The 24,518-nt window shown below is 46.3% G+C and overlaps 1 protein-coding gene and 1 long non-coding RNA gene across 4 annotated transcripts; one reads left to right on the top strand and one right to left on the bottom strand.

Moving 5' to 3' along the window:
• Positions 1 to 5,419: 5,419 nt before the first annotated feature.
• LOC141088428 (uncharacterized) lies at positions 5,420 to 15,162 on the bottom strand. Its single transcript, XR_012231951.1, has 2 exons — positions 15,037 to 15,162; positions 5,420 to 5,803 (listed from the first exon to the last, which is right to left on the bottom strand). It is a non-coding gene; the product is annotated as an uncharacterized lncRNA (long non-coding RNA).
• On the top strand, positions 15,041 to 22,457 carry TMEM128 (transmembrane protein 128). Of its 3 annotated transcripts, XR_012231950.1 has the most exons (6): positions 15,041 to 15,224; positions 16,734 to 16,866; positions 18,115 to 18,276; positions 18,350 to 18,459; positions 18,880 to 18,957; positions 22,263 to 22,457. XR_012231950.1 is itself a non-coding variant. In XM_073574486.1 (5 exons), the coding sequence occupies exons 1-4, from the start codon at positions 15,041 to 15,043 to the stop codon at positions 18,447 to 18,449; spliced, it is 573 nt and encodes a 190-aa protein (XP_073430587.1). In that variant the 3' UTR covers positions 18,450 to 18,459; positions 22,263 to 22,457. The 3 variants fall into 3 exon arrangements, 2 of the variants coding, with proteins under 2 accessions (XP_073430587.1, XP_073430586.1); XM_073574486.1 differs by lacking the exon at positions 18,880 to 18,957 and having other exon boundaries at positions 15,041 to 15,218; XM_073574485.1 differs by lacking the exon at positions 18,880 to 18,957.
• The last annotated feature ends 2,061 nt before the right edge of the window (positions 22,458 to 24,518 follow it).

Raw genomic sequence — 24,518 nt, 5'->3', positions numbered from 1 at the left:
TCCTTAAACTTTATCATGTATCCCATTTTTAAAAAAAAGGTCTACAATTTCACTTGTAGGTAACCTGTCGACAGAATTAACAAACACAGAGGTTTTCCAGTAAGTCATCAGCTTAATGAGGGCACCCAAACTGGTCATTTTAAAGAACCATCATACCTTGGGTAGTTATCCTGGCACATGTTCTATTCTGCTCCCCCCAGCGATCTCACATTATTGGTCTATGCTAATGTCGCTCATCCAAATGTGGCCTCATCTCCTTTGTCGACAGGTTATATTACAAAAGGGGTTGTATCCAATAGGGGTGCAGAAAAGAGCCATCAAAGTCTGCACGGACGCAATCACCTAAAGAGTTACATCAAGAACAACTATGAGCACGTCCAAGTACATAAAGTAATACATCAAAGGTATAAGGAAAATAAAAAAGTAAATAAAATAAGAAAATTTGACAAAAAAAATTGCGATGCAAGGACAAAGATAAAAATAAACACATAAAAACTGACGAACAAAATAGTGCAAATAAGTAATGGTGTCTTGTGTCCACACCAAGATATGAGATGAGGGTAAAAAAATATACATGGATTCTCCCTTATTCAAATCAGTAGGGGATGTCCAGTACCCGGCCGTGGCCACTATTCAGTCAACGGAGCTGTGCTGTGAAGTTCCGCAACTGAACAGTTCTGGCCGCCCACCAACATCGGGAACAGCTAGCTGATGGGCGGGTTGCCAGGTGTTGCACCCTCACCGATCATACATTGATGACCTATTCTAAGGATGGGACATCAATGTTAAAGACAACCCCTTTAAGCATGTATCCCAGAGCTGTGAATATGCCTCCATAACTATTTCTGGTTCCATGAACGTGCTATCCCCATCTAGTTTTCTCTTGAGCTCCTACATGAATTATTGCCAGCGACCACTGTAGTTATCAGTTATCCGCTGGCAATCACTTGTTTGGCTAACAGCTATCTCTCCTGACTCCTCAATCACATGCATGCTCTGCTTAGCAAAGTGCACATACCTTATAAATAAGGAGAAGGAAGTGATAGGCAGACAACTCTGGAAGTGGCTTATCTTGTGTAGAAACCAGATGACAGCTGCTACGTCTCAATTTTGTAATCTTTTCATTTTCTTATCAATGCAATTGCTATAACTGTGAAAATTGCAGCTGAATTGGTTGACAATGTCTAAGTTACCTTAAAAGTATTGTCGGGGTAGCTATTGAGGGAGGGCTAAATTAGCCCTTCACGGTTGAGCCAGTGATGTCCAAATTATTCCACAGAGTGTTGCTAGCAACTCAAATGACCACACGGAGACGGGGGTCTCTGTAGGGGAGGATCGAGACAGATCACCAGTCCCCTTTATTTTAGTCACTTCTTTTATAATCTTTTGCTTAATTATGCAAAGTTCTCAACTACCAATAGAATCATTTCACTTTATAAGCCAATAATATTGCAAGAAAACCGGAAACTACATATATGTCAGTATCCAAATAGAAAGTAGTATAATGGCATATTCTTCAGAGTTCTACACCCCCGCCTCCCTTATCTTGCACCTGATGGGAACAGTCTGGTTTCATGACAGCCCATCCCAATTACAAAAATGTATCATGGAGAAACGAAACCTTCAGAGAATGGACAAAACGAAACTTCAGCTTTGATTTTAGTTTTAACCCTTCACAGTATCTTTACCAACAAGAGAAAATATCAGTGAACCTTTTGCTTCAACTTCTTATTAAGTGATATTATGAACAATTGGAAATGATTTATAAGAAACGTTTCTTTAAGAGAAAGTCCGCGTCAGGGGTACCGTTAGAAAACCATCCAGATGTGCCCCAACCTTTCCATTCTGAGACTTCGGATTTCGCTTGCCTCCTTTGTCCTCTTATTTTGCTGGACATTCTGTATAAGTGCACTCTACCGTACCATTGTGTCCAACAAAAAAGGCGAACGCTACCAGAAAGGATTTCAAAGAAAGTCCAAAGTGTCATATTTAAAAAACGGATTTCTTGGGGTATGTTCAGAATATTTTTTTGGCTATTCGGATGGGACCACCTGATAGAATGATCAACTGAGATCACAGGGTGCGAATCATCCCGGAATTACATGTGAATTTTTGTTGGGTTTTGAGCATAGGCACTCGGAAAGTGAAATTCAATGAATGAATCTTCAAGCACGATAATCATCTTCTTTACATTTCTCTTGAGTAAAATCCAGGTATCAGAAGAAGGTCTAAGTTCATGATCGAAACGTCATACAAATATAATTTTTGGACATGTAATTTTTGGATTGAGAATAGACACCTCTTTAATTTACTTTTCGATCGCCTAGCCCTTGTGAATTTTTGCACCATTTATGGTGCAGTTGTTTGAGGCCTCTATATGAATGAATTCTAAAGGAACGGGAAATGCAAGGTTTCTATCAAATCAACTTTCGACTCACCTAACAGAACCCATTGACTTTTAGCATCATTTTCACATTGTCTTGCAGTCTAATGTGACGGGATTGCCGATGGAGGCTTCATGCGGCGCCTTTGATCGCCTGGTGAATGGAGCCTAAGGGTCCCGTTACATTTAGCGATGCACCAGCGATCCAGACAACGATACAACCTGGTAAGGATCGCTGGTGCCTCGCTAAATGGTCGCTATTGAGCTGCCAAACAGGCAGATCTCACCAGCGACGCAGCAGCGATAAGCGATCCGTCGGCGGTCGCTCTCACCTGTCACACCGCAGCGATGATGACGACTTCCGCCTGCGTTCATGCGTCGCTAGTCGGCGCCAGCAGGACGCTAACGAGAACAAAATGGCCCAGGACATTCGAGCGCGATTAGTGATATCCAGCGGGGGGGCCGGTTGCAGGTACGTGTCACACAAAAGGCCCTTAAGACCAATTTCACACGTCTGACATTCACAGTCTGAGTATGAACCATGATGTCCAGATTGGCTGTGGGTCTCGTGACCTGAACTCAACAGACTTCTAGCCATATTTGAGGTTGTTGCACTCAAGACAGGAGATTTGAAGACGGTCCATACTCTATAATGGGATTGTAAATGTCAGAGATGTAAAATTGCCTTGTTAAGCTAATTTAAAAATATATATATATTATTTTGCCTAGTATTTGGATAGAGAGGAATCCCTTTTGCCTATTATCACTTGCATATATAAAGCATTTATATAAGTATTTTTAAGGAAAGTGCTTAATGCATTTTTCAGCACAGTATCTTACAGTCAGAGACTATGCAGGCAGCCAGCAATAGAAGGGACAGTCAATGGGTTAATTGCACGGAGCCCTGCGAACAGTGGGCTACATTCACGTTCCCTTCAGAATCCTTAGGCCCTCTGAAACCCGCTACGTATCAAATAGTCGCCTTGAAAGTTATTCTTTCCTTTCGAAAGGTTCAAAGTCAGGTTGCGCTGTGATTTGATATGCACCTGAGACCACTGACATGAGAAGCGTTCGGGGAGTGGGTTACCTCCATTGCATTCTTTGGTTATTGATAAGCTGTTTTACTACATACTGTTTAACACTGCCTGCACGACATTAATAAATGAAGTGGGTTGCATATCTAATTAGACTCGTTTTACACGCCGGATATATATTTTGTTTTGATGGCCCTTCTTAATAAGATTTGTTTTTTTGGGGGGGCCTTATGGAACGAAGAGAAGATCTCAGATAATGAAGCGGATTATTCAAGTATAGAAAGAATCAAGTATATACAACATGTAAAAATCATTTTGTTATTTACACAAATGATAAGAATTAAATATTCTAGCATAAAAGTACTTAAATACCAAAGATAAACTGAGTATTTCACTTTCAGAGGGCATCAAAAACTTAGGTGAGAATTCATTAAATCTGAATTTGGTTGATCTTTTGTAATTGAGTGAGAATACATTTCGACTGTGATTCACGCCATTTTCAGGAATAAATATAGTGAATTTTTGACCTGTGATAGCCTTAAGTTATTCCCCTCCTTCTACCTTTTTTTTTTTTTAGAAAAATGATGAAGATGATGTAAAAACTACGAAAAGTCAAAAACATTTTGTGCAACTATGGTGTGTAAAAATTTGGATCCTTTATATGCCGCTTCCAGGAACAATGTGTTAGATTAATTCTCTCCTTAGGGGTAAATTATGGATAGAGGGATTTTTGATTTTTTTTTTTGGCGTGTGCTTTGATTTCTAGACCAACAGACTTGACACTAAAGTTATCAATATGTTGTGAGGTGTATGCTGGTTTTGACACAAGTTTGAAACAAGGCGGAAACTTGTAAGTGGAATGACAAAATACCAGCTGTGGACAAGAGGTTTCATGGCAAAAAAGAGAAATATCAACAGATGTCCCCCCCCCAAAAAAAAAAGTATTTCTACATTAATAATAGTACATAATGATACATTATTTTACACAAATAGTAATTGCTTAAGTTGTTAAATTACAAAAAAAATAATAGTAATAAACTAGAAGAAAGAACAATGGTTCTTGAGAAATTAATAACCATTCCATTATTTTAGGATGTTGAAGAGACAATGTAATATTGGCTCTTGTTTGGAAGTTACAGAGAGAAAAAGTCCTGGTGGCTCAGTGGGTAGCACTGTTGTTTTGCAGCGCTGGGGTCCTGGGTTTAAATCCCATCAAGGACAACATCTGCAAGGAGTTTGTATATTCTCCCCCGTGTTTGTGTGGGTTTCCTCCTACACTTCAATGACATACTGATAGGGATTTTAGATTTTCCCAATGGGGACACAGAAGATAGTATCTATAAAGCGCTGCAGAATATGATGGCGCTATACAAGCAAAGCATAATAAAGTAAAAAATGCTAACTCCCCCCCCCAGAAATTACAGTAGTCTTGGGATTCCAACAACTTCTCTTATATTTGTTACAATTTCTCAATTGCGTTATGTTTTGGAATTAAAGTACTTTGCTCCAATATTTTTTTTATATCTCATCTGCATATACTATTACAGTTATACATATACAGTTGTATCTACCTCCCAACGTCTTATGTTAATACTCAATAAATATTGTCCACTGAGAGGCAGGTGTCTGGCGATCTTAAAGTTATCACTTTAAAATCAGTTGTAGCTTTATCTCATTAAAGGAGTTTTCTGGTCCAGATTGATAAATCTGCAGTCACTCTTTGTGACTTCTGAATCCCCCCAAGGCATGCACTGTGCGCTGCGGGAATTTGCCGGTTTCTGAGAGTATGTATGAGTTATACATATTCCCCTCCAATGGGAACAGCCTCGCTCTCCATATACTTGTATGGAATAAGGCTCAATACAAGTGTATGGAGAGCAAGGTCATGCTCACTGGCCGGGAGTATCTATAACTTATACATAGCCACCGATCACAGCTCAGAAACTGGACAATCACCACATCACACAGTGCATACTGTAATGAATGGAAACAGAGGCAGAGATGGTGAAGTTCACATTCGTTTTTTATTTTTAAACTGGAACCTCGGGACCACGCTCCGGGGGGCTCTGAAGGGGGCGTAACTAGTGAGCCCCGGGTACCAGTAGTAAAGTCCCTCAAACAGGACCAGAATGGAATGCCCGGAGGACACAGGTGCTACCTCCAGTTTGACCCCGGACACGTGGCAGCTGTCCCAGCAGGACCAAACGGGATAACAGAAATAATAGCTTAGTCCGTAATGAGGCGGGTCCTGGATCCGGGTAGTGAGTAGATAGCAGGCTCCAGTAACCTTGTCACAGTCCTCGGACTCGGATGGCTGTTGGTGGAACGGGGTGGCTTTTGCACAGATGATTGCAGAGATAGCCAGGGTTATCAGGATACAGACAATCTGTGGAGACAGATAGCATGAGAGAGTGCACAGAGACTGCAAACGCAGCGCAGACAGTTTAGCAACAGAACCGGATGTAGCAATGATTGATACTCGTTGCTCCGGCACTCTCCCTATGGAGGAGAGGCCAGAAATAGCAGCCAGTGTGCTGCCATTGGATAATTACCAATTTTGAAAAATGCACGCTGTCCCTTTAAGAAGCCAGGGGAGCGCGCGCGCGTTCCCTTATAGCTTTAGCTGAAGACCTGCTGATGGGACGCCAGGAGATGGGGAAGGGGAGAGAACAGAACGCTGAGACGCAGCATGGGACACACAGGGGAGCTACTGCTGCACAGGGATAGAGTGCAAGGCACGAGGTGAGTGCCCTGAACGGGGGGCAGCGGCAGACCGGTGCGCAGAGCCAGAACGGGGACCGGGTGTAACACGTACTCTGGGGTGGATTCATAAGTCAGCAGTCACTCTGTGTGTGGTTACATATACACTCACTGGCCACTTTATTAGGTACACCATGCTAGTAAGGGGTTGGACCCCCTTTTGCCTTCAGAACTGCCTCAATTCTTCGTGGCAGAGATTCAACAAGGTGCTGGAAGCATTCCTCAGAGATTTTGGACCATATTGACATGATGGCATCACACAGTTGGCGCAGATTTGTCGGCTGCACATCCCTGATGCGAATCTCCCGTTCCACCACATCCCAAAGATGCTCTATTGGATTGAGATCTGGTGACTGAGGAGGCCATTTGAGTACAGTGAACTCATTGTCATGTTCAAGAAACCAATCTGAGATGATTCGAGCTTTATGACATGGCGCATTATCCTGCTGAAAGTAGCCATCAGATGTTGGGTACATTGTGGTCATAAAGGGATGGACATGGTCAGCAACAATACTCAGGTAGGCTGTGGCGTTGCAACGATGCTCAATTGGTACCAAGGGGCCCAAAGAGTGCCCAGAAAAAATTCCCCACACCATGACACCACCACCACCAGCCTGAACCGTTGATACAAGGCAGGATGGATCCATGCTTTCATGTTGTTTACGCCAAATTCTGACCCTACCATCCGAATGTCGCAGCAGAAATCGAGACTCATCAGACCAGGCAACGTTTTTCCAATCTTCTACTGTCCAATTTCGATGAGCTTGTGCAAATTCTAGCCTCAGTTTCCTGTTCTTAGCTGAGAGGAGTGGTACCCAGTGTGGTCTTCTGCTGCTGTAGCCCATCTGCCTCAAAGTTCGACGCACTGTGCGTTCAGAGATGCTCTTCTGCCTACCTTGGTTGTAACGGGTGGCAATTTGAGTCACTGTTGCCTTTCTATCAGCTCGAACCAGTCTGCCCATTCTCCTCTGACCTCTGGCATCAACATGGCATTTCCGGCCACAGAACTGCCGCTCACTGGATTTTTTTTCTTTTTCGGACCATTCTCTGTAAACCCTAGAGATGGTTGTGCGTGAAAATCCCAGTAGATCAGCAGTTTCTGAAATTCTCAGACCAGCCCTTCTGGCACCAACAATCATGCCACGTTCAAAGGCACTCAAATCACCTTTCTTCCCCATACTGATGCTCGGTTTGAACTGCAGGAGATTGTCTTGACCATGTCTACATGCCTAAATGCACTGAGTTGCCGCCATGTGATTGGCTGATTAGAAATTAAGTCTTAACACACAGTTGGACAGGTGTACCTAATAAAGTGGCCAGTGAGTGTAGTGCTGCTTACCTCTGATAGGGGAGGACAGCAGGAGCCCAGTAACGCTGCCCCGATGCGCATTTCGCATGAAGCTTTTTTCAAGGGGAGATGTCCTCTCGCATTCAGTATACTTTATGAATGCTGCTTTGTATATTGGACTGTTTTGATGCTTCACATTTTTTCCTCCTATTTGAACTCATGTGTATTGACTGGTATACATTGTACACTCTTTTCAAGTTATTGTAATGGCGTTGATTTTGCATCTTTTTTGTGATAAGTAGGTGCGGTCAGATGGTGACCCATATATCTTGTGTGGTTTGAGTATAGGGCGCATGTTTGAGGAGGGATGCCCCCCCCAAAATGTTGCGATCGGTCACACCTGAGCCTTAGCAGTGCCTTCGAATGTCCTACACCGCTGCTTCTATTGAAAGATTTTTTCAGCCCAGAATCAACCGGAGGTCAACGCTATATGTGACTTTATGCTGAATATTTGGTTATTCCTCTGATTAACCTGTATATTCGTCCATCATTTTCTTAAAAACATAACTTAATTTAAGGTACCGTGTCCTTTTTTTTTTTTTTTTTTACATTGAAGACTGGCTAACTAGACCAACCAAGTCCTTTCTGAGGCTGGTTTCAGACTAGCGCATTTTACATGCAGCGCACGGTGCCGCTAAGTCCCGCCCCCTGCCTGCCCCGTCCGGTCATTTCCTCCTACTATCGCACACGGCTGCATACGATCTGCACACCCTATCTTTAGCATAGGGTGCGCCGACCATGCGCTAGTAGGATTTTTGCGTGTGCTGCGCACTTTTGAAGGTGCGCCGGTGTGCGTTGAACGCACCATGTTGCATTTTGGTGTGCTCGGCGCACCTTCAAAAGTGCGCAACGCACGCAAAAATCCTACTAGCGCCCGGCCAGCGCACGGTCTGCGCACTCTATGCTAAAGATAGGGTGCGCAGATCGCATGCAGCCGTGTGCGATAGTAGGAGGAAATGACGGGACGGGGCGGGCAGGGGGCGGGGCTTAGCGTTGCCGTGCGCTGCCTGGAAAATGCGCTAGTCTGAAACCAGCCTGACATCCACTTCTAGATCTTTATGTGTGGCTTCAACTATAGAACTATAGTATGGTCGAGCAAAACAACACCCCTACTTTCCTACGCTCAGTCCGTTCTCAGTCTGCATCCCATTCATGTGCTACTGGGCTTTTGTGAGCCTTTTTGTTGTCTGTAAAAGATCTTTCTCTTTACTTTTCCGAAGCAACGCAATCCGACACATCGTTTTCTTTCTATAACGAGATACTGTTACGCCGCGGCCCAGGAGCTCACTCGTAAGGAGGAGGAATTCCTAGAAAGAAAACTATTTCTCAACAGCACAGATCTATAGGAAATGTGTATTTCATACCACACTCTGAATCGGCATTGGCCTGTCACCGCTGAAAGGATGTGACCATCAAGAATAATCCAAGACAGGATAAAACAAGTAAGAAAATATTAAGTAAATGCAGAGTAATAGTAATAACAGGAGAGTGCCCAGTAAAGGGGGTATCACTAATGCATCCTAAAGAAAGGTTGTAATATACTGTATGTGTCAATAATGTAATCATGTGTATAAACTACGCAATAACCACAGGCAAAGTGTTAAGGCTAAAATATAGAAAGTATATCCTGAGCAGCATAGAACAGATCAATTAAATGTATCAAATGTAATATGTAGCTGCCAGGAAAAAATTAAATATATGTAAAGCTATACAATACAAGTGGCTGTAAACCAAGTAGTATAAGGTACATCAATGCCAATGAATAGGTGAAAATGAAAAGCCATAAAGACTATTACCTTTGTGCAGAACAGGGAGTATATACTGTAGGACGGTACATTTTCCTCCCCCTCCACCCCAACGTACGTTTCGCAAAACCAGCTCCTTCCGGGGTCCATTCTACAGTATATACTCAGTCCTACAGACTGCTCGGAGTAGAAACAAGGCGTAGTGCTGTCAGAGTGGTCAACAAATGAGATGCTAAAACCACCTGCAAACTAGTCCAGTATTAGGTTGGTCTGCAGAGACACACTTCCAGTGTCTCCAAACGCATGCGGACGCTTGCGGAAGGAATGCGTCTAAACAACGCATTAGTCTATGGGAAACGTATGCGTACACAGGCACATGTGTACGCTTTGCGTTTGCATACGCAAGAATTTACATAAGACACGCTCATTGGGCGTGGCTTGTGTACATTCAAAAATTCGCCGGGAAAATAGCACTTGCCAATCGTCCGCAACCGCAACCGCATGCATGCGTTTGCATGCGTTTTCGGTTGCAGACGATACGCTACATACTCAACCGCAAATGTGAACCTAGCCTTAAAGAGATTTTCCATGCAACTGTCAGGATTCCGCTTTATTTGCCTGCTCATGTGACTTGAATTCTTGTGGTCACGTGCTGACTAGCCTCTCATCTGATTCTCTCAAGCTGACTGTAAGGGTTCTACGGAGGAACCCGAAAGTGGACCCTCTGGGTCGTGGCTCCAGAGCCCCCGAGGGCAAGCAGACCAGATGAAGACCACCCCTATACAGGGAGTGTTAGGGGCAGGCCCAAGAGAGATGGAACCACGATGGCCCGAGCCAAAAGGGTGACTTAGGGCAACACAGGAGAGATAAGGAGGAAAGCCGAGGTGAGGACGGAGTGTAGATATGAGCCAGTAGGTACCAAAAACAGAGGACCACAGGAGGCAAGACGGACCGGGAGGACCAGGGCAGGCAGGGGCCTGATGCTGAACGAGAAGGACACAATGAAAATGGAGGGCACAGGACTGGCAGGTACAGCAGGGTCACAGGGCTGACAGACAAGGCAGAGATGACGGACAGACAGACACGGCAGAGATGCCAGACAGACAGGCACGGTAGAGAAACAGGGCAGGCTGGCAATGGCAGAGATGCTGAGCGGGCAGACAGGGTAGAGACACAGGGCAGGCTGACAATGGCAGAGATGCCAGGTGGCAAACAGGGCAGAGACACTGGGCAGGCTGGCAATGGCAGAGATGCCAGGCGGCAGACAGGGCAGAGACACAGGGGCCTGAGGACGAGGAGTGACGCTAAGCAAAGGATACTAGCGTCACCGCGTAAGACAAACAGGCATCTTAACTGCAGAGACGCCAAGCAGAAATACCCGGTGCCTGCAGAGACGCCAAGCAGAAATACCCTGTGGGCGCCGCCATGATGGGGTGGGACCACCGGGTCACGACCTCCCAGGAAGCCCAGCGACGGGGGAAGCGCGAGTGTGCATGCACGAACCGCCGATGCGCCACGACCCCGAGAAGACAGACGGGGGAGCGGCATGGGACCATGTCGGGGACGTGCCGGGGGAGGAGGGCGGAGACGGACAGGTAAGGGCCCGCGGCCGTGACACTGACCACTATACTCGTACAAATCACATGTGAGCGGTCATGTGACGACCTCTCCAGAAGGCACATAGATGTGAGCACTGGGGGAAAAAAACGAACTAAGTGGTCAAATAAATCACAGTACAAGTATAAATTTTAAATTTTATTAGGACAAAAAAGAAAGGAGATAAAATGCGGTGCTGATGGCAACAAGTGTACCTGCAAGGTACACAGGTGACCAAATAATGCTGACAAAAAAGGATAGTAATGAAACAATATATACTGAAATAAAAGGACACATCAATAAAAAGAAAAAGTGACAATGTCATGCATGCTTGACAAAGACCTGCAAAGGTCAAAACGTTGCATTTTGGCAGAATAAAGTTTTTGAAAACTTCTAATCACCCGGAAGGGATGTTCTTTTTTTCTATTTGATGGTATATGCTCCAATTGGGTCAATGGACCAGAACGTGCATCTCCCTATTGAAGTGCTGTCAGCGAACATATGCTGATATTGGACCACTACTCACCCTGTCACGCTGGAACAAGTCCCCAATAAAACAGGTGTCGGACCCCTTTCCTGTAGCTACCCCATTATCAACGGTCACACATTTGGTCACCCCAGCTAAGTCCCTCTTGTGGGATGTTTTGGTTGGCACTCTGTGGTGGGATTGCAATGAGGGCACACTGTGGTGGGATCCCTATAGGGGCACTATGTGGTGGGATCCTTATGGGGCACACTGTGGTGGGATCACTATTGGGGAAATCTGGTGTGGGACAATTATTGGGACACTCTATTTTGGGTTGTTTAGGGGACACTTTTGTGGGATCATGAGGCGCTCTATATTGGGATGTTTAGAGGACACTGTTGTGGGATCATTATGGGGGCATTGTCCAATCTCTTGTGGGATGTTTTGGGTGGCACTCTGTGGTGGGATACCTATGGGGGGCACGGAAGGTGGGATCGCTATGGGGGCACGCTTTTGGTGGGATCACTATGGGGGCCCGCTGTGGTGGGATAACTATGGGGGGCACTCTGTGGTGGGATCACTACGGGGGCACTCTGTGGTGGGATCGCTATGAGGGCACGCTGTGGTGGGATCCCTATGGGGGCACTATGCAGTGGGATCACTATAGGGGCACTATGTGGTGGGATCACTATAGGGGCACTATGTGGTGGGATCGCTACAGGGGCACTCTGTGGTGGGATCACTATGGGGGCACTCTGTGGTGGGATCGCTATAGGGGCACTCTGTGGTGGGATCGCTATAGGGGCACTCTGTGGTGGAATCACTATGGGGGGCACTCTGTGGTGGGATCACTATGGGGGCACTATGCAGTGGGATCACTATAGGGGCACTATGTGGTGGGATCACTATAGGGGCACTATGTGGTGGGATCACTATGGGGGCACTCTGTGGTGGGATCGCTACAGGGGCACTCTGTGGTGGGATCACTATGGGGGGCACTCTGTGGTGGAATCACTATAGGAGCACTGTGGTGGGATCATTATGGGGCACTCTGTGGTGGGATCGCTATAGGGGCACTCTGTGGTGGAATCACTATGGGGGGCACTCTGTGGTGGGATCACTATGGGGGCACTCTGTGGTTGGATCACTATGGGGGCACGCTGTGGTGGGATCACTATGGGGGCATGCTGTGGTGGGATCTCTATGGGGGCACTCTGTGGTGGGATTCTCCAGGAACCCAAACCCCTCCTTCCTACACCAATTCCTGAGCCACTTATTAACCTCCCTAATCTCCCGTTGCCTCTCTGGCGTGGCACGTGGTACAGGAAGTATTTCCGAAAATACCACCTTGGAGGTCCTTGCTTTAAGCTTACAGCCTAATTCCCTGAAATCATCTTTATGGACCTTCCACCTACCTCTAACTTTGTCATTTGTGCCAATGTGCACCATGACCGCTGGATCCTCACCAGCCCCTCCCAGTAATCTGTCAACCCGATCAGCGATGTGTCGGACTCGAGCGCCAGGTAGGCAGAACACCGTTTGACGATCCCTGTCTTTGTGACAGATTGCCCTATCTGTTCTCCTAATAATTGAGTCTCCCACTACCAGCACCTGTCTGGCCTGCCCTGCTCTCCTATTTCCCCCCTAACTGGAGCAGACACTCCTCCGGCTTTCAGAGGACATGCCTTGCTGCAGCAGTGCTACTCCTGCACTAACACTCCCCTCATCTGCCAACTTAGCAAACTTATTGGGGTGTGCCAGATCAGGACTAGCCTCCCTGGCGCTCTTCCCTCTACCCCGCCTTCTGTCACCCAGCTAGCTGCTTCACTGTCCTGCAGCTCCAACCTAGCATCCCCCCCCTCATCTATCCCATTGAGCGTCTGCTCAGTGAGCAGGAGACTCCTTTCCATATTGTCTATGGATCTCAGTGTTGCCAGCAGCACATTTAGATCCAGTATCTGGGCTTCCAAATGCACAACGTGCTCACATCTCGCACAGCTGTGTGCACCCTCGACCGGCTGTTCAAGGATTTCATACATGCGGCAAGACGTGCACTGGATGGCATTGGCAATATTGGAGCACATCCTAATGGGGATTGCACCAGACAATAAGATAAGCAAAAATAAATAAAAAGTATTAATAAAATGAAACAGCAATTCAGTAATACCTCCCTTGGAAACTCCCTGAATCCAAAGTCACTGAATCACAAGTCACACACTTACCACAGGGCCCGTTATACATAGCGATATCGCTAGCAATATTGCTGTAACGTCACTGGTTTTGTGACGCAGCAGCGACACTGCTAGCGATATCGCAACATGTGATACTTACCTCCGACCGGATCCCCCCGCTGATTATCGCCGATAGCGTGAGAACGTCCTGGACCATTTCTCGTCGGGCGCTTCCTGCTGGGCTTCTTGTGGGGCCGATGAGTGATGCGTGGGCGCGGGCAGGAGGACGTCAGGATCGCCTTGTCTGACAGGTAACGACCCCCGACCACTGCCATGTCGCTGGTGAGATCTGCCTGTTTGGCAGCTCATTAGCGACCACTTAGTGATGCACCAGCGATACATATCGTTGTCGGGATCGCTGGTGCATCGCTACGTGTAACGGCACCCTTACACTCAGGTCACACTCAGCTCGTTCACACTCGCTCATGCAAAAGATTTAAAGAGGTTTTTTTATTTTTTTTCCTTTACCAGCAAACCACCCTGCTGCTCAATGCACTTCCAAAAGGGGCACTATGGGGGTACTTTGTGGTGGGATCACTATGGGGGCACTCTGTGGTGGCATCCCTTTGGGGGGCACACTGTAGTGGGATCACTATGGGGGGCACTCTGTGGTGGGATCACTATGGGGGCACTCTGTGGTGGGATCACTATGGGGGCACTCTGTGGTGGGATCCCTATGGGGGCACTCTGTGGTGGGATCCCTATGGGGGCACTCTGTGGTGGGATCACTATGGGGGCACTCTGTGGTGGGATCACTATGGGGGCACTCTGTGGTGGGATCACTATGGGGGCACTCTGTGGTGGGATCCCTATGGGGGCACTCTGTAGTGGGATCACTATGGGGGCACTCTGTGGTGGCATCCCTTTGGGGGGCACACTGTAGTGGGATCACTATGGGGGGCACTCTGTGGTGGGATCACTATGGGGGCACTCTGTGGTGGGATCACTATGGGGGCACTCTGTGGTGGGATCACTATGGGGGCACTCTGTGGTGGGATCCCTATGGGGGCACTCTGTGGTGGGATCACTATGGGGGCACTCTGTGGTGGGATCCCTATGGGGGCACTCTGTAGTGGGATCACTATGGGGGCACTCTGTGGTGGGATCCCTATGGGGGCACTCTGTGGTGGGATCCCTATGGGGGCACTCTGTGGTGGGATCCCTATGGGGGCACTCTGTGGTGGGATCCCTATGGGGGCACTCTGTGGTGGGATCCCTATGGGGGCACTCTATTTATACTATTTATAAGGCCAGTGTCCTGTCTGCTGTGGGCTGTCTAGGGCGGTACTCTGCCCTGGGATGTCTCTGTGCAGGGGCTCTCTTTGGTTGGTATTAGGTCTATGTCAGCGCATGCCCTGCAGCCCCTCCTCCTGTCACCTGACCTGAGGGCCCGAGCGCCGCCCTGCTCGGTTACCCCGGTAACTGCAGGTCGCTGGACAGTAATAAGTCGTCATTTCCGGTCAGGGGACTTACCAAGATGGCGACGATGTTGGAAGAAAGCGTGGAGCAGGAGCTGAGGCTGCGCTTTGTGCCGCGGGAGCATGCGGCGGCGGAGGCGTCGAAGGAAGATGAGGCCGTGGTAGAGGAGGATGAGGCGGCCGTGGTAGAGGAGGAGGCGCAGTACGAGGCGGCGCAGGACAAACCTGAAGCGACAGGTGCCGGTGTGTAGGAGCGGACATGCTGTGACTTGTAGTTCTTCAGCGGCCTGTTCTGTGTTTGTCAGTGGCCGGACTGTCTCCTCCCCTCACGAGGATACAGTCATCCGTGCCCTCCATTAGGGCAGTGACTTCGGGCTAATAACCTCACACTGGCTGCAGTAGTGTAACCCCCTCCTCAGGCTGTGGGGTCTGTGCCTGTTCCATGCTTTACCCTGCAGCTTTGCTCTTGTTTATAAGCACAAGCTCAGCGGGAAACTGGTGTCCTGAATCAAATGATCAATGAAAGAGGTTTTCTCATGTTTGTAAGCCACATGCACAGTGCTCCTGAAGAGCAGACGTGAGACCACCCCTGTACCTCTCACCCCTGATTGTGCCGCTCAGATCAAGAGTCGTGCGGTTCCCCCAGACTCGTCCTAAGGGCGTGTATACATTACTGTGTGGCTGCTGCTGCGTCTAGTGCCCTTTCTGGCTCCCGTGTGATGATCTGACCGAACGCAGTCCTCTATGAAGGAGGCGCAGTCTGGGTCCTAATGCCCCTTACTGAGCAACATTACCGCTGTCTTCTGTAGTATGGCCAGAAATGTTGCCATCAGCCGGGGGGGGATATTTTTATTTCCTTTTTGTAGCAGGATTTGCCAAAATACAACGTGTGAACAAAGCCTGAGCATCTCGATGACCGACCAGTATGTGGAAGTAAATACTTTACCTACTCGATGCTCTGCCAATGTCTTAGGTAAACTATGCCGGACCAATTCACCTGCCCCTGTTTAGGTAAACTATGCCGGACCAATTCACCTGCCCCTGTTTAGGTAAACTATGCCGGACCAATTCACCTGCCAATGTCTTAGGTAAACTATGCCGGACCAATTCACCTGCCCCTGTTTAGGTAAACTATGCCGGACCAATTCACCTGCCCCTGTTTAGGTAAACTATGCCGGACCAATTCACCTGCCCCTGTTTAGGTAAACTATGCCGGACCAATTCACCTGCCCCTGTTTAGGTAAACTATGCCGGACCAACTCTCCTGCCCCTGTTTTTACATTTTGTAGTTGTGTTTTTATTTTTTTTTAACCTTTTTTCCACTAAATAATTTGATTTACCCTTTTTTTTTTTTTTTCCCCCCCGGAAAGTGTTTTAGGGTATGTGCACACGGTGCGGATTCTGCTGCGTTGTACAGTACCTTTATTTCCTATGGAAATAAAAAAAAAAAGCTGTGCACATGCTGCGGTTTTTTTCCGCGCGGTTTTGCAAACTGCAGCATGTCAATTGTTTGGTGCAGAAACTCTGCAGTTTCACACCTCATCCATTATGAGGTGTAAAATCGCAGCTAAACCACAGGACTTTTTTCCTGCGGATTTCTCTACAAAATCCGCACACCCAAAAAACTACGTGTGCACATAGCCTTATGGTTTCACATCCGTCTCGCACTGTTTATACTCCGGTGAAAATCCTGAAATGCAAAGAATGCTCTTGAGAATCGCTGTGATGTTTCCATTCTTGTCTCTTCTGTAGAGAGAAAGAAGAAAAAGAAGACCTTTCTCTCCAGATGTAATACCCACGCGGTGGTTTGGATTTTGGCTGCAGTGTTCTTGACTTACTATGTGAATTTCTTTCAAGTCGTCCACTCACTTTACCATGAAGGCTGGTATGAGATTCTACACCTTTTATTACTGCGCCATTGGAGTTATATAAGTGAATATTTTATTTTTTGCGTTATTTTTTTTATTTTTAAATACATTTTATGTTCAAAACCTGTTGTTAAAAAGTGTCAAGTACATTCTGCGCTCTTGATGAAGTGTGGCGTTATTTGTATTTAGTTTATGATGGAATTTGACTATATATAAACCATTTTTGCAATTGGGTATCGTCAAGTCTTAAGGCCCCGTCACACATAACGACTTACCAGCGATCCCGACAACGATATCAAGGTGTCAGGATCGCTGGTGAGTCGCTATGTGATCGCTGGTGAGCTGCCACACAGACAGCTTCACCAGCGATCAGCACAGCGATGCCGAGCGCCCGGCATCGCTGGCCATCCCTGTAAAAAAATAGAATCAAAATAAAAAATATAGTTATTCTCACCTTCCGACGTCCCGTTCAGCCGCCATCCTGCCTCTCTCCACGCTCCGGTCCCAGTGATCCTTTGCGAGAATGACCACGAGACGTCACGGTCTCGAGGGATAACAAAGTCTCGCGGTCATTCGTGCAAAGGATCACTGGGATCGGGAGCGTGGAGAGAGGCAGGACGGCTGAACGGGACGGCGGAAGGTGAGAATAACAATATTTTTTATTTTTTACACCTGATCGCTGGTCTCCCGCCTGTCACACACAGCGATGCGTGCTGCCAGCGGGAGACCAGCGACCAAAGAAATGTCCAGAGGTTTCTTTCAGCGATACCGGCAGGGGGGCCGCTCGCTGATCGCTGTCACACACAGCGATCTCACTGGTGAGATCGCTGTTACGTCACAAAAGTTGTGACTCGGCAGCGATCTCGCTACCGAGATCGCTTAGTGAGACGGGGCCTTTACATGGCTTTGTCTTTTACAGGCTTTGTTTCCTGCACCTTAGAGATTTCATTCAGCTGAGAAAGTCAGATAAGGGCCATAAACTGTTCCCTCTGACTGTCATAGTGAGTTGACTGGTGGTTTCTCAGTTACCTCATCCTGCAGCCGTCAGCAGACAGTGCAACACAGAAGCTGTAGAAAGCAAAGGGCGCAAAGTCTTCAATGAATCCTAATTGTCATCAACAGGGTAAAAGTGCTAGATTTTAATTGTCCAGCCCCTGATGGTCCTAAGGGGGGGGAATCAGGTGAACCATTGCATTAAAGATGTGTAACGCTTTCTTCACTGGCCGTTCGTCGTGTCATGGTTGACTTCCATTTTGTCCTTTCAGTGTCTGGCTCGAGTACGGGGGTGTATTGTTGTCCGTCACTCTGGCTGTAATGGTGCACTGCGTCGTTTATCTGGAGTGGTGCTGTGGGATTAGTGACTACGATGCCCGGTATCCATTGCTCGTTCCACTCGCCATTGGGTCGTTTCTGTCGGGAGGACTCTGGTGAGTAACGCCTGTGATCGCCTTTGGTCTAGTGCTGACATAAAGGGATTTACTGTCTGTTTTTTCTCTCCAGCCTCAATGTCTCCTTATGGGCTGTGTGGTCGTATTTCACCCCAGTATTAACATTTACTCAGTTCATGGGAACAGTCATGCTGGTGTCGCTCTTTGGTTGACAAAAAGGAGGTAAGATAGATAGAATATATATATAAAAATTTTTTTTTTTTCTTTTTACATTCACTTTCTCAGTTTTTGGTGTAGCTGTGTCATGCAGACATCATAGCTGGCTCCTGTCGCTGCTTATTAACCTCTTACATACTGCTGTTCAGCTTAAAGCAGCACTGTGTCTGTATATCTAATATATAAAGCTCAAAGTGTGTGTGTGTGTGTGTGTGTGTGTGTATTTCCTTTTTTTTTTTTTTTTTTTTTTGTGTGAGAGCACTAATGTAGTCGCATGCCGCTGTGCTTTCCGGTGTCCAGCGCTGTTCTGTTCTCGTCTTCTCAGTGACGTCGCCACAATGCTGACTATGCGGCTTACTGTCTCTCTTGTAAATCTGTGGAGCTTTGTTCCATAGACCTTGTATAAACCATTTCTGGTTCACGCAGAGTGACACGACCGTCTACAGAGCGGTGATTACACGTAGGATAGGAGCAGAGCGGTGCTGGCCCCGAGAGCGGCTGTAGGTGAGTATATTATTGCACTCGTTAATATTACTACTTCTTTAAGCGACACAATCTTGAGCCAGCGTCCATCTATCTCCTCCTGCCCTTGTAAGATCTCTGTGTGCCAATGGCTGCCGTCCTGGTCCTCCTGTCTCCATAGGTGGCTAGGATTTTCACTGTATACTATAATTTCAAAAGTATGCTATAACTTAGACAAAATATGGAGTCAAAGTCCACAATCATATGCAAAATAAAATCAGGCACAAGAATCATTACATCAATATGAAAAATAATATACCGTATATACTCGCGTATAAGCGGAGTTTTTCAGCACTTTTCTTTTTGTTCTGAAAACGCCCCCATCGGCTTTCACTTGAGTGAGGTGTCCAGGACGTGGAGGGGCAGCGGGTCACAGAGGTAGGAGCCGGCTGCCGTGGCTAACTCCTGTGCCTGCTGCTAAAGAGAAATGAATATTTGCTGCACTGGCAATGAGTATTCATTTCTCTGTGATAGCGCGCACACAGTGTCAGCCACGGCAGCCAGCTCCTGCAGCTGCCGGGCGGTCACGTGTGCCGCTACTTACGAGAGGTGAATATTCATTTCTCAAGTAGCGGCACACGTGACCGCCCGCCGGCAGACACTGTGCGCGCTACTTAATACTTGCTGCCCTCCACGCACTTAGTTCTGGCATGAGGAGCGATGAGTATTCCGGCAGCTGTCCTCGGCTTGTAATCGGCGCATGACGTCCCTGCCATGCACTGCTTACAAGCATAAAGTAGCTGCTGGCATCAAAGCAAGACGCTGCGAGGGAGCGCAGGAAGGTAAGTGTAATGGCCTTTTTTTTTTTTTTTTTTTTTTTTTATGATGGGGGGCCAATCATACTAGGATAAGAATGGAGCCATGCATACCAGGATAGGGATGAGGAGCCTTGCATACAAAGATGGCGATGAGGTGGCCATGCATACCAGGATGGGGATGAGGGGACAATGCATACCAACACAGGGACGAGGAGGCCATTCATACCAGGATGGGGATGAGGGGGCCATGCATACCAGGATGGGGATGAGGGGCAATGCATACCAACACAGGGACGAAGAGGCCGTGCATACCAGGATGGGAATGAGGGGACAATGCATACCAGGTAATCAACGAAAAACATGGTTTGAAAAGCTATTAAATATTATATGGTCCAATAGAAAGAATCTTCAGACAAAAAATCCAGGTAAAAATGGGACTTTATTCCAGTGCAATTAGAAAATAAATGACCTCTTCAATTCCTTGCAGCAACATAGTATAAATCTAGTGGAAATGTATACTTTATTTTGTTCCTTAGTGGAAATGTATGCTTCATTGCTGGATGAAATGGAAGATGCCATTCATCTTTTAATTGCCCCAAAATAACGTGTGTTTTTTCCTCTTTCTATTGGATCTATACAGTGCTGATTCTGGCAAAAGTGGTTCCCCCGTGGCAAAGATCTCAATCATATAGTAGGGGTGAGCTGGTTATTTTATTTTTGCCCCAAAACGGTAAGAAGAAAGATCACTACTCGCACTGCCAAAAAAAAAGGAAAAAAATGCCCACAGCTCCATCAGAAAAATAAATGCAAAACAATTTTTTTTTTTTTGTCTTGCTTTATAATTTTCCAACACAGGATTTATAACTCTTGATGCTAAATTTCAGGAACTGGTTAATGACAAATAAAAAACGCATAAAAATTTTGCTCCAAATTAATGCGTCAACTGTGAAGAAAATGGAGCAAAATCCGCAAGCAGATAACGATACAAAAAGGTGACTTCTTTATATTGCAAATGATGAATCTGGCCCATGAAGTTGTGATGTCTCTACTCTGCAGTGAAGACCACAAAATGGAAAGTTTGTTGCACCTCCAATAGAGATTATTGTTCTCGGGTTAGTAGTTGTCCATCTAGCGGCACAGACCGGCCGGAGTCCCTACTGCTCGTATCTGTGCACAAGCGGGGTCCTGCGCTGTCCCCAATATGGCACCCAGCACCGTAGGGTGATGGGATTCTGGAGACCACACCAAGGGGGCGCTACTGTTCACGCCTGTTTTCCAATCCTTTGCCTATATAATTGGATCTACAGGGTAAAGTTAGCTACCACAAGTAAGCTATAAAAATTAATTGACCGTGTCCTGACAAATTTGAAGAATTTGGCACAAAAACCAGTAACCAATGCCAAATTGAAGCAGGGGAAAAATCCCACTAAGAATCTGTCCATAATTTTTGACAGCCACAGGCGCCCATGTGCATGTGAAGGTTCAAACTACTTGAGAAAAGGGTATTGCTTTATTGAGGGTGCTGGGCTATATGACTAAGAAGTCCCTACACCTCCCCCCTTGTGCCGCTACATGGGACGGCCTCTGGCTTTGTATTTTGGAGGTGTTAGGCCAAGCTTTTTCACTTTATGGGGCCCTATTAAATTTAGTATTGAAATGGAGTTACAATGGGGTCCTCTACAGGTGAATGGGTGGTGTATGTGATCTCTTATGGCATGGTAGTAAACTGTGTTGTGCTCCTCACAGGGTGATGTGATATAGTGCGAGAAGTCTCTACTGACTTGCCACCTGGATCAGTGGATAAGCGAAAGAGGGCACAGTGCAGCTGGTCACCGGAAAACATCTGCATGTGATCGTGGGCTGACAGATCAGCAGTGAGATTATCACTACAAGATTCACTGTGGCCATAATATGGTCAAGGGCTATGATCTATAGTCAGAAGGAACCGGTCAGCAGATTTTTCCTGTATAAACTGTGTCCATCACCCTTTTTTTTTTTTTTTTTTTTTTCCCCCCCCCCCCCCCCCCCAGCTTTCCTCTAACCTTTAAGAGCCCAGCTGTGATGCATCCCCCCCCATCAGCTCAGATGGATTATAAGGGGTATCTCCAGACCCTGCTTGCATCCTCTGTCCCCATAATCTTCGTTTCTTCCTTGGCTGGCATCACCGCTGTCGCAGCCTGTTGTGCCGTCGCAGCTCGTTTTCCCTACTGTGCAGGCTGGAGTGTTGGTTAGACTGTTACAGATGGGATGACATAAGGAGAGGTCAAACAATGTAGGAGAATGACTGCTGTAGGGACAGGAGGCGCTGAGCACTGCCTGGAGTCGTTAGTCAGTGCCGGACTATTATATAGGGTCTTTTCTTAGGTCTGCAGGAAGCTGCTGACTTATGAAGAGGCTATGAAGTGCTATTAAAGATGGTGGCTACAGTTATTATATAGGAAAAATCCAGTGACTCGTTCTTTTTAAATTTCTGCCACTGATTCTCTTCCATGATTAACACTTATCATTTTTTTTTTTTTTTCCTTGAAGGTTTTTCTACAAGATCCTGAAGTGTATGAAGATGTGCTTGGAATGCTGCAGGCAGCCACGGGCATCTGATACATATTTTTTTTTTTGTCTTTTCCGTGAGAAATGTATTTGCTCCGTACCCTGTATGTCTTTTAAGCCATTATTAAAGTTTGCAAACTTAAAAAAAAAAATAATTGCTAATGTCGTAAAGAGAAAGCCGAGTGGTATACATCACTAATCCTTCTCCAATGAACCTTGGTTTGGTCTGGGCTTTTCCACAGCTTCTGATACCATCGTAAATATAATCCAGTGCAACAGTTTTTGACAGATCTATTGTAGTATAAATAATGTAATTGGGCATTTTCAGTTGCCCAAAAACTTCTGCTGTAGACCTGTGTAAACTCATCCAGCCCTTTGGTTCAGTATGGACCGGACAAGCCAGTGGTGTACTACCCGAGAGTTGGGGGAGCCTGGTGCCAAACACAGCAATTTCCCCAAACTACTCACCCATAAAGTGTCTTCATTTCAACAATGGTGGAGTGCAGAGCGGGGTCTTCCTTATGTCTGAGTCTTGGCTCAGCAGGCACAGTGATATTTTCAGATGGTGCTGGCTGCACGGAGCCCCAGCGAGTTGATGGAACAAGGCTAGGTGAGTAGTATAGTGGGGATTTCTCGTCATTACTTAAAATTTTTTCCCCATGAGCAAAAGTTGATTTTTAATCAATAGATCTTGGAATAATTTCCACAATTGGATGTGTTTTTAAAAAATGTTCCTGTGCTGAGATAATCTTGGGGTACTGTCACACTTGGCGACGCACCAGCAATCCCGACAACGATATGACCTAGTAGGGATCGCTGGTGTGTCGCTACGTGGTCGCTGGTGAGATGTCAGACAGTCAGTGTGACCACCGACGCAGCAACGATACCGAACGATACGACGGTTGTTGGGACTCTGTCTCTCAGACCTGTAGTATTGAGGTTGTTCGTCATTGTCCCTGTCAAACACAGCGATGCATGCTGGCCAGCGGGACAACAGCAATCAGAAACTGGCCCAAGACATTCGAGCGTGATCAGCGACATCGCAGCAGGGGCCCGATCATCGCTATGTGTCACATGTAGCGAGATCGCTGTTGCGTCACAATGTCGGTGACGCAACAGCGATCTCGCTATGTCAGACGGGGGCTTTATACCTGTGTCCCTGCTGTGTAGTGGCTGTGTCTGACCATACAGGAACATAGTCTGATCATGCCACATTTCCACACAGCCATTACACAGTACACCACAGGGGCAGATTTAGAAGATGATCTCAGCACAGGAACATTTTATTTAATCACATCCAGTTGTGGGAATTATTATTCAAAGACCTATTGATTAAAATGAACTTTTGTTTGTCAGAAAACCCCTTTTAAGGGTTCATACGGTCTGATGTCCTTTGTGAGGCTGCAGAGAGAGGGACGATGCAGTTTGGCTGAGTGTACATTATATTGTGTTGAGCGCTAATTCAGGTACAAGGGCTGAGTAACGGGAGCAGTAGGACTACAAACTTGATATAAAGCAGTAAATTTATATGGCTTTGATTAGCTGCTACTGATAGCACGTTACAATGAGCCCTAACACGTCTAAGCCGTAGCAGCGAGTCAATAGACTTGATTCTGTTTTAATATTTTGAACATTATTTAGGTCAATGATGACTTGAGACAAAAATAGAAACTGAAAAATAATAACCATAACAACCAAAAATTAAGATGTATAAAAAGATAATAAAATATAAAAGGATCCAGATGGATATCCAAAGGGATGGGGAAGATCCCAAATGCAAAAGGTCAACATAGCTATATATACGAAAAAATAACTCACAGGAACGAAGAAAAACTAAGGGACTCATTGAGGCCTCTAGGTGTCATGGTATTAAGTTGCACAATCCAACTGGCCTCCCTTGAGCCAGGAGTTGTAAAAGAGGTAGATGACTATCTGTAGTTTCCCTCCTAAGGTTTTAGCTGCAAGACTCGCCAGCATGTCTTCTATTAGAGAAGGGGTTGTCCTGTTCTGATGGGGGTCTAAACTTTTAAAGGGAATAAAACAAAAAAACAGGTTTTAATCAACCGAACATCAGGGATCTTGCAGGTTTCAAATTAGCCTCTAATCCAAATTTATTGCATTCTTAATTACCTATATCAGCAGTTATCATCAGACAGGCTAAGGTGGATCCTGTGTTATCTAGTGCATATAGGAGGTGCTATTTACCACCCTACCACAAAAGACAATGTCACAGCCAAC

Source organism: Dendrobates tinctorius, unplaced genomic scaffold (genome assembly GCF_039654945.1).
Source record: "Dendrobates tinctorius isolate UK_male_01 unplaced genomic scaffold, ASM3965494v1 ptg000039l, whole genome shotgun sequence".
Taxonomy (NCBI): domain Eukaryota; kingdom Metazoa; phylum Chordata; class Amphibia; order Anura; family Dendrobatidae; genus Dendrobates; species Dendrobates tinctorius.
The sequence above is the reverse complement of the archived record's forward strand: the minus strand, read 5'-3'. Positions and strand labels throughout refer to the sequence as shown.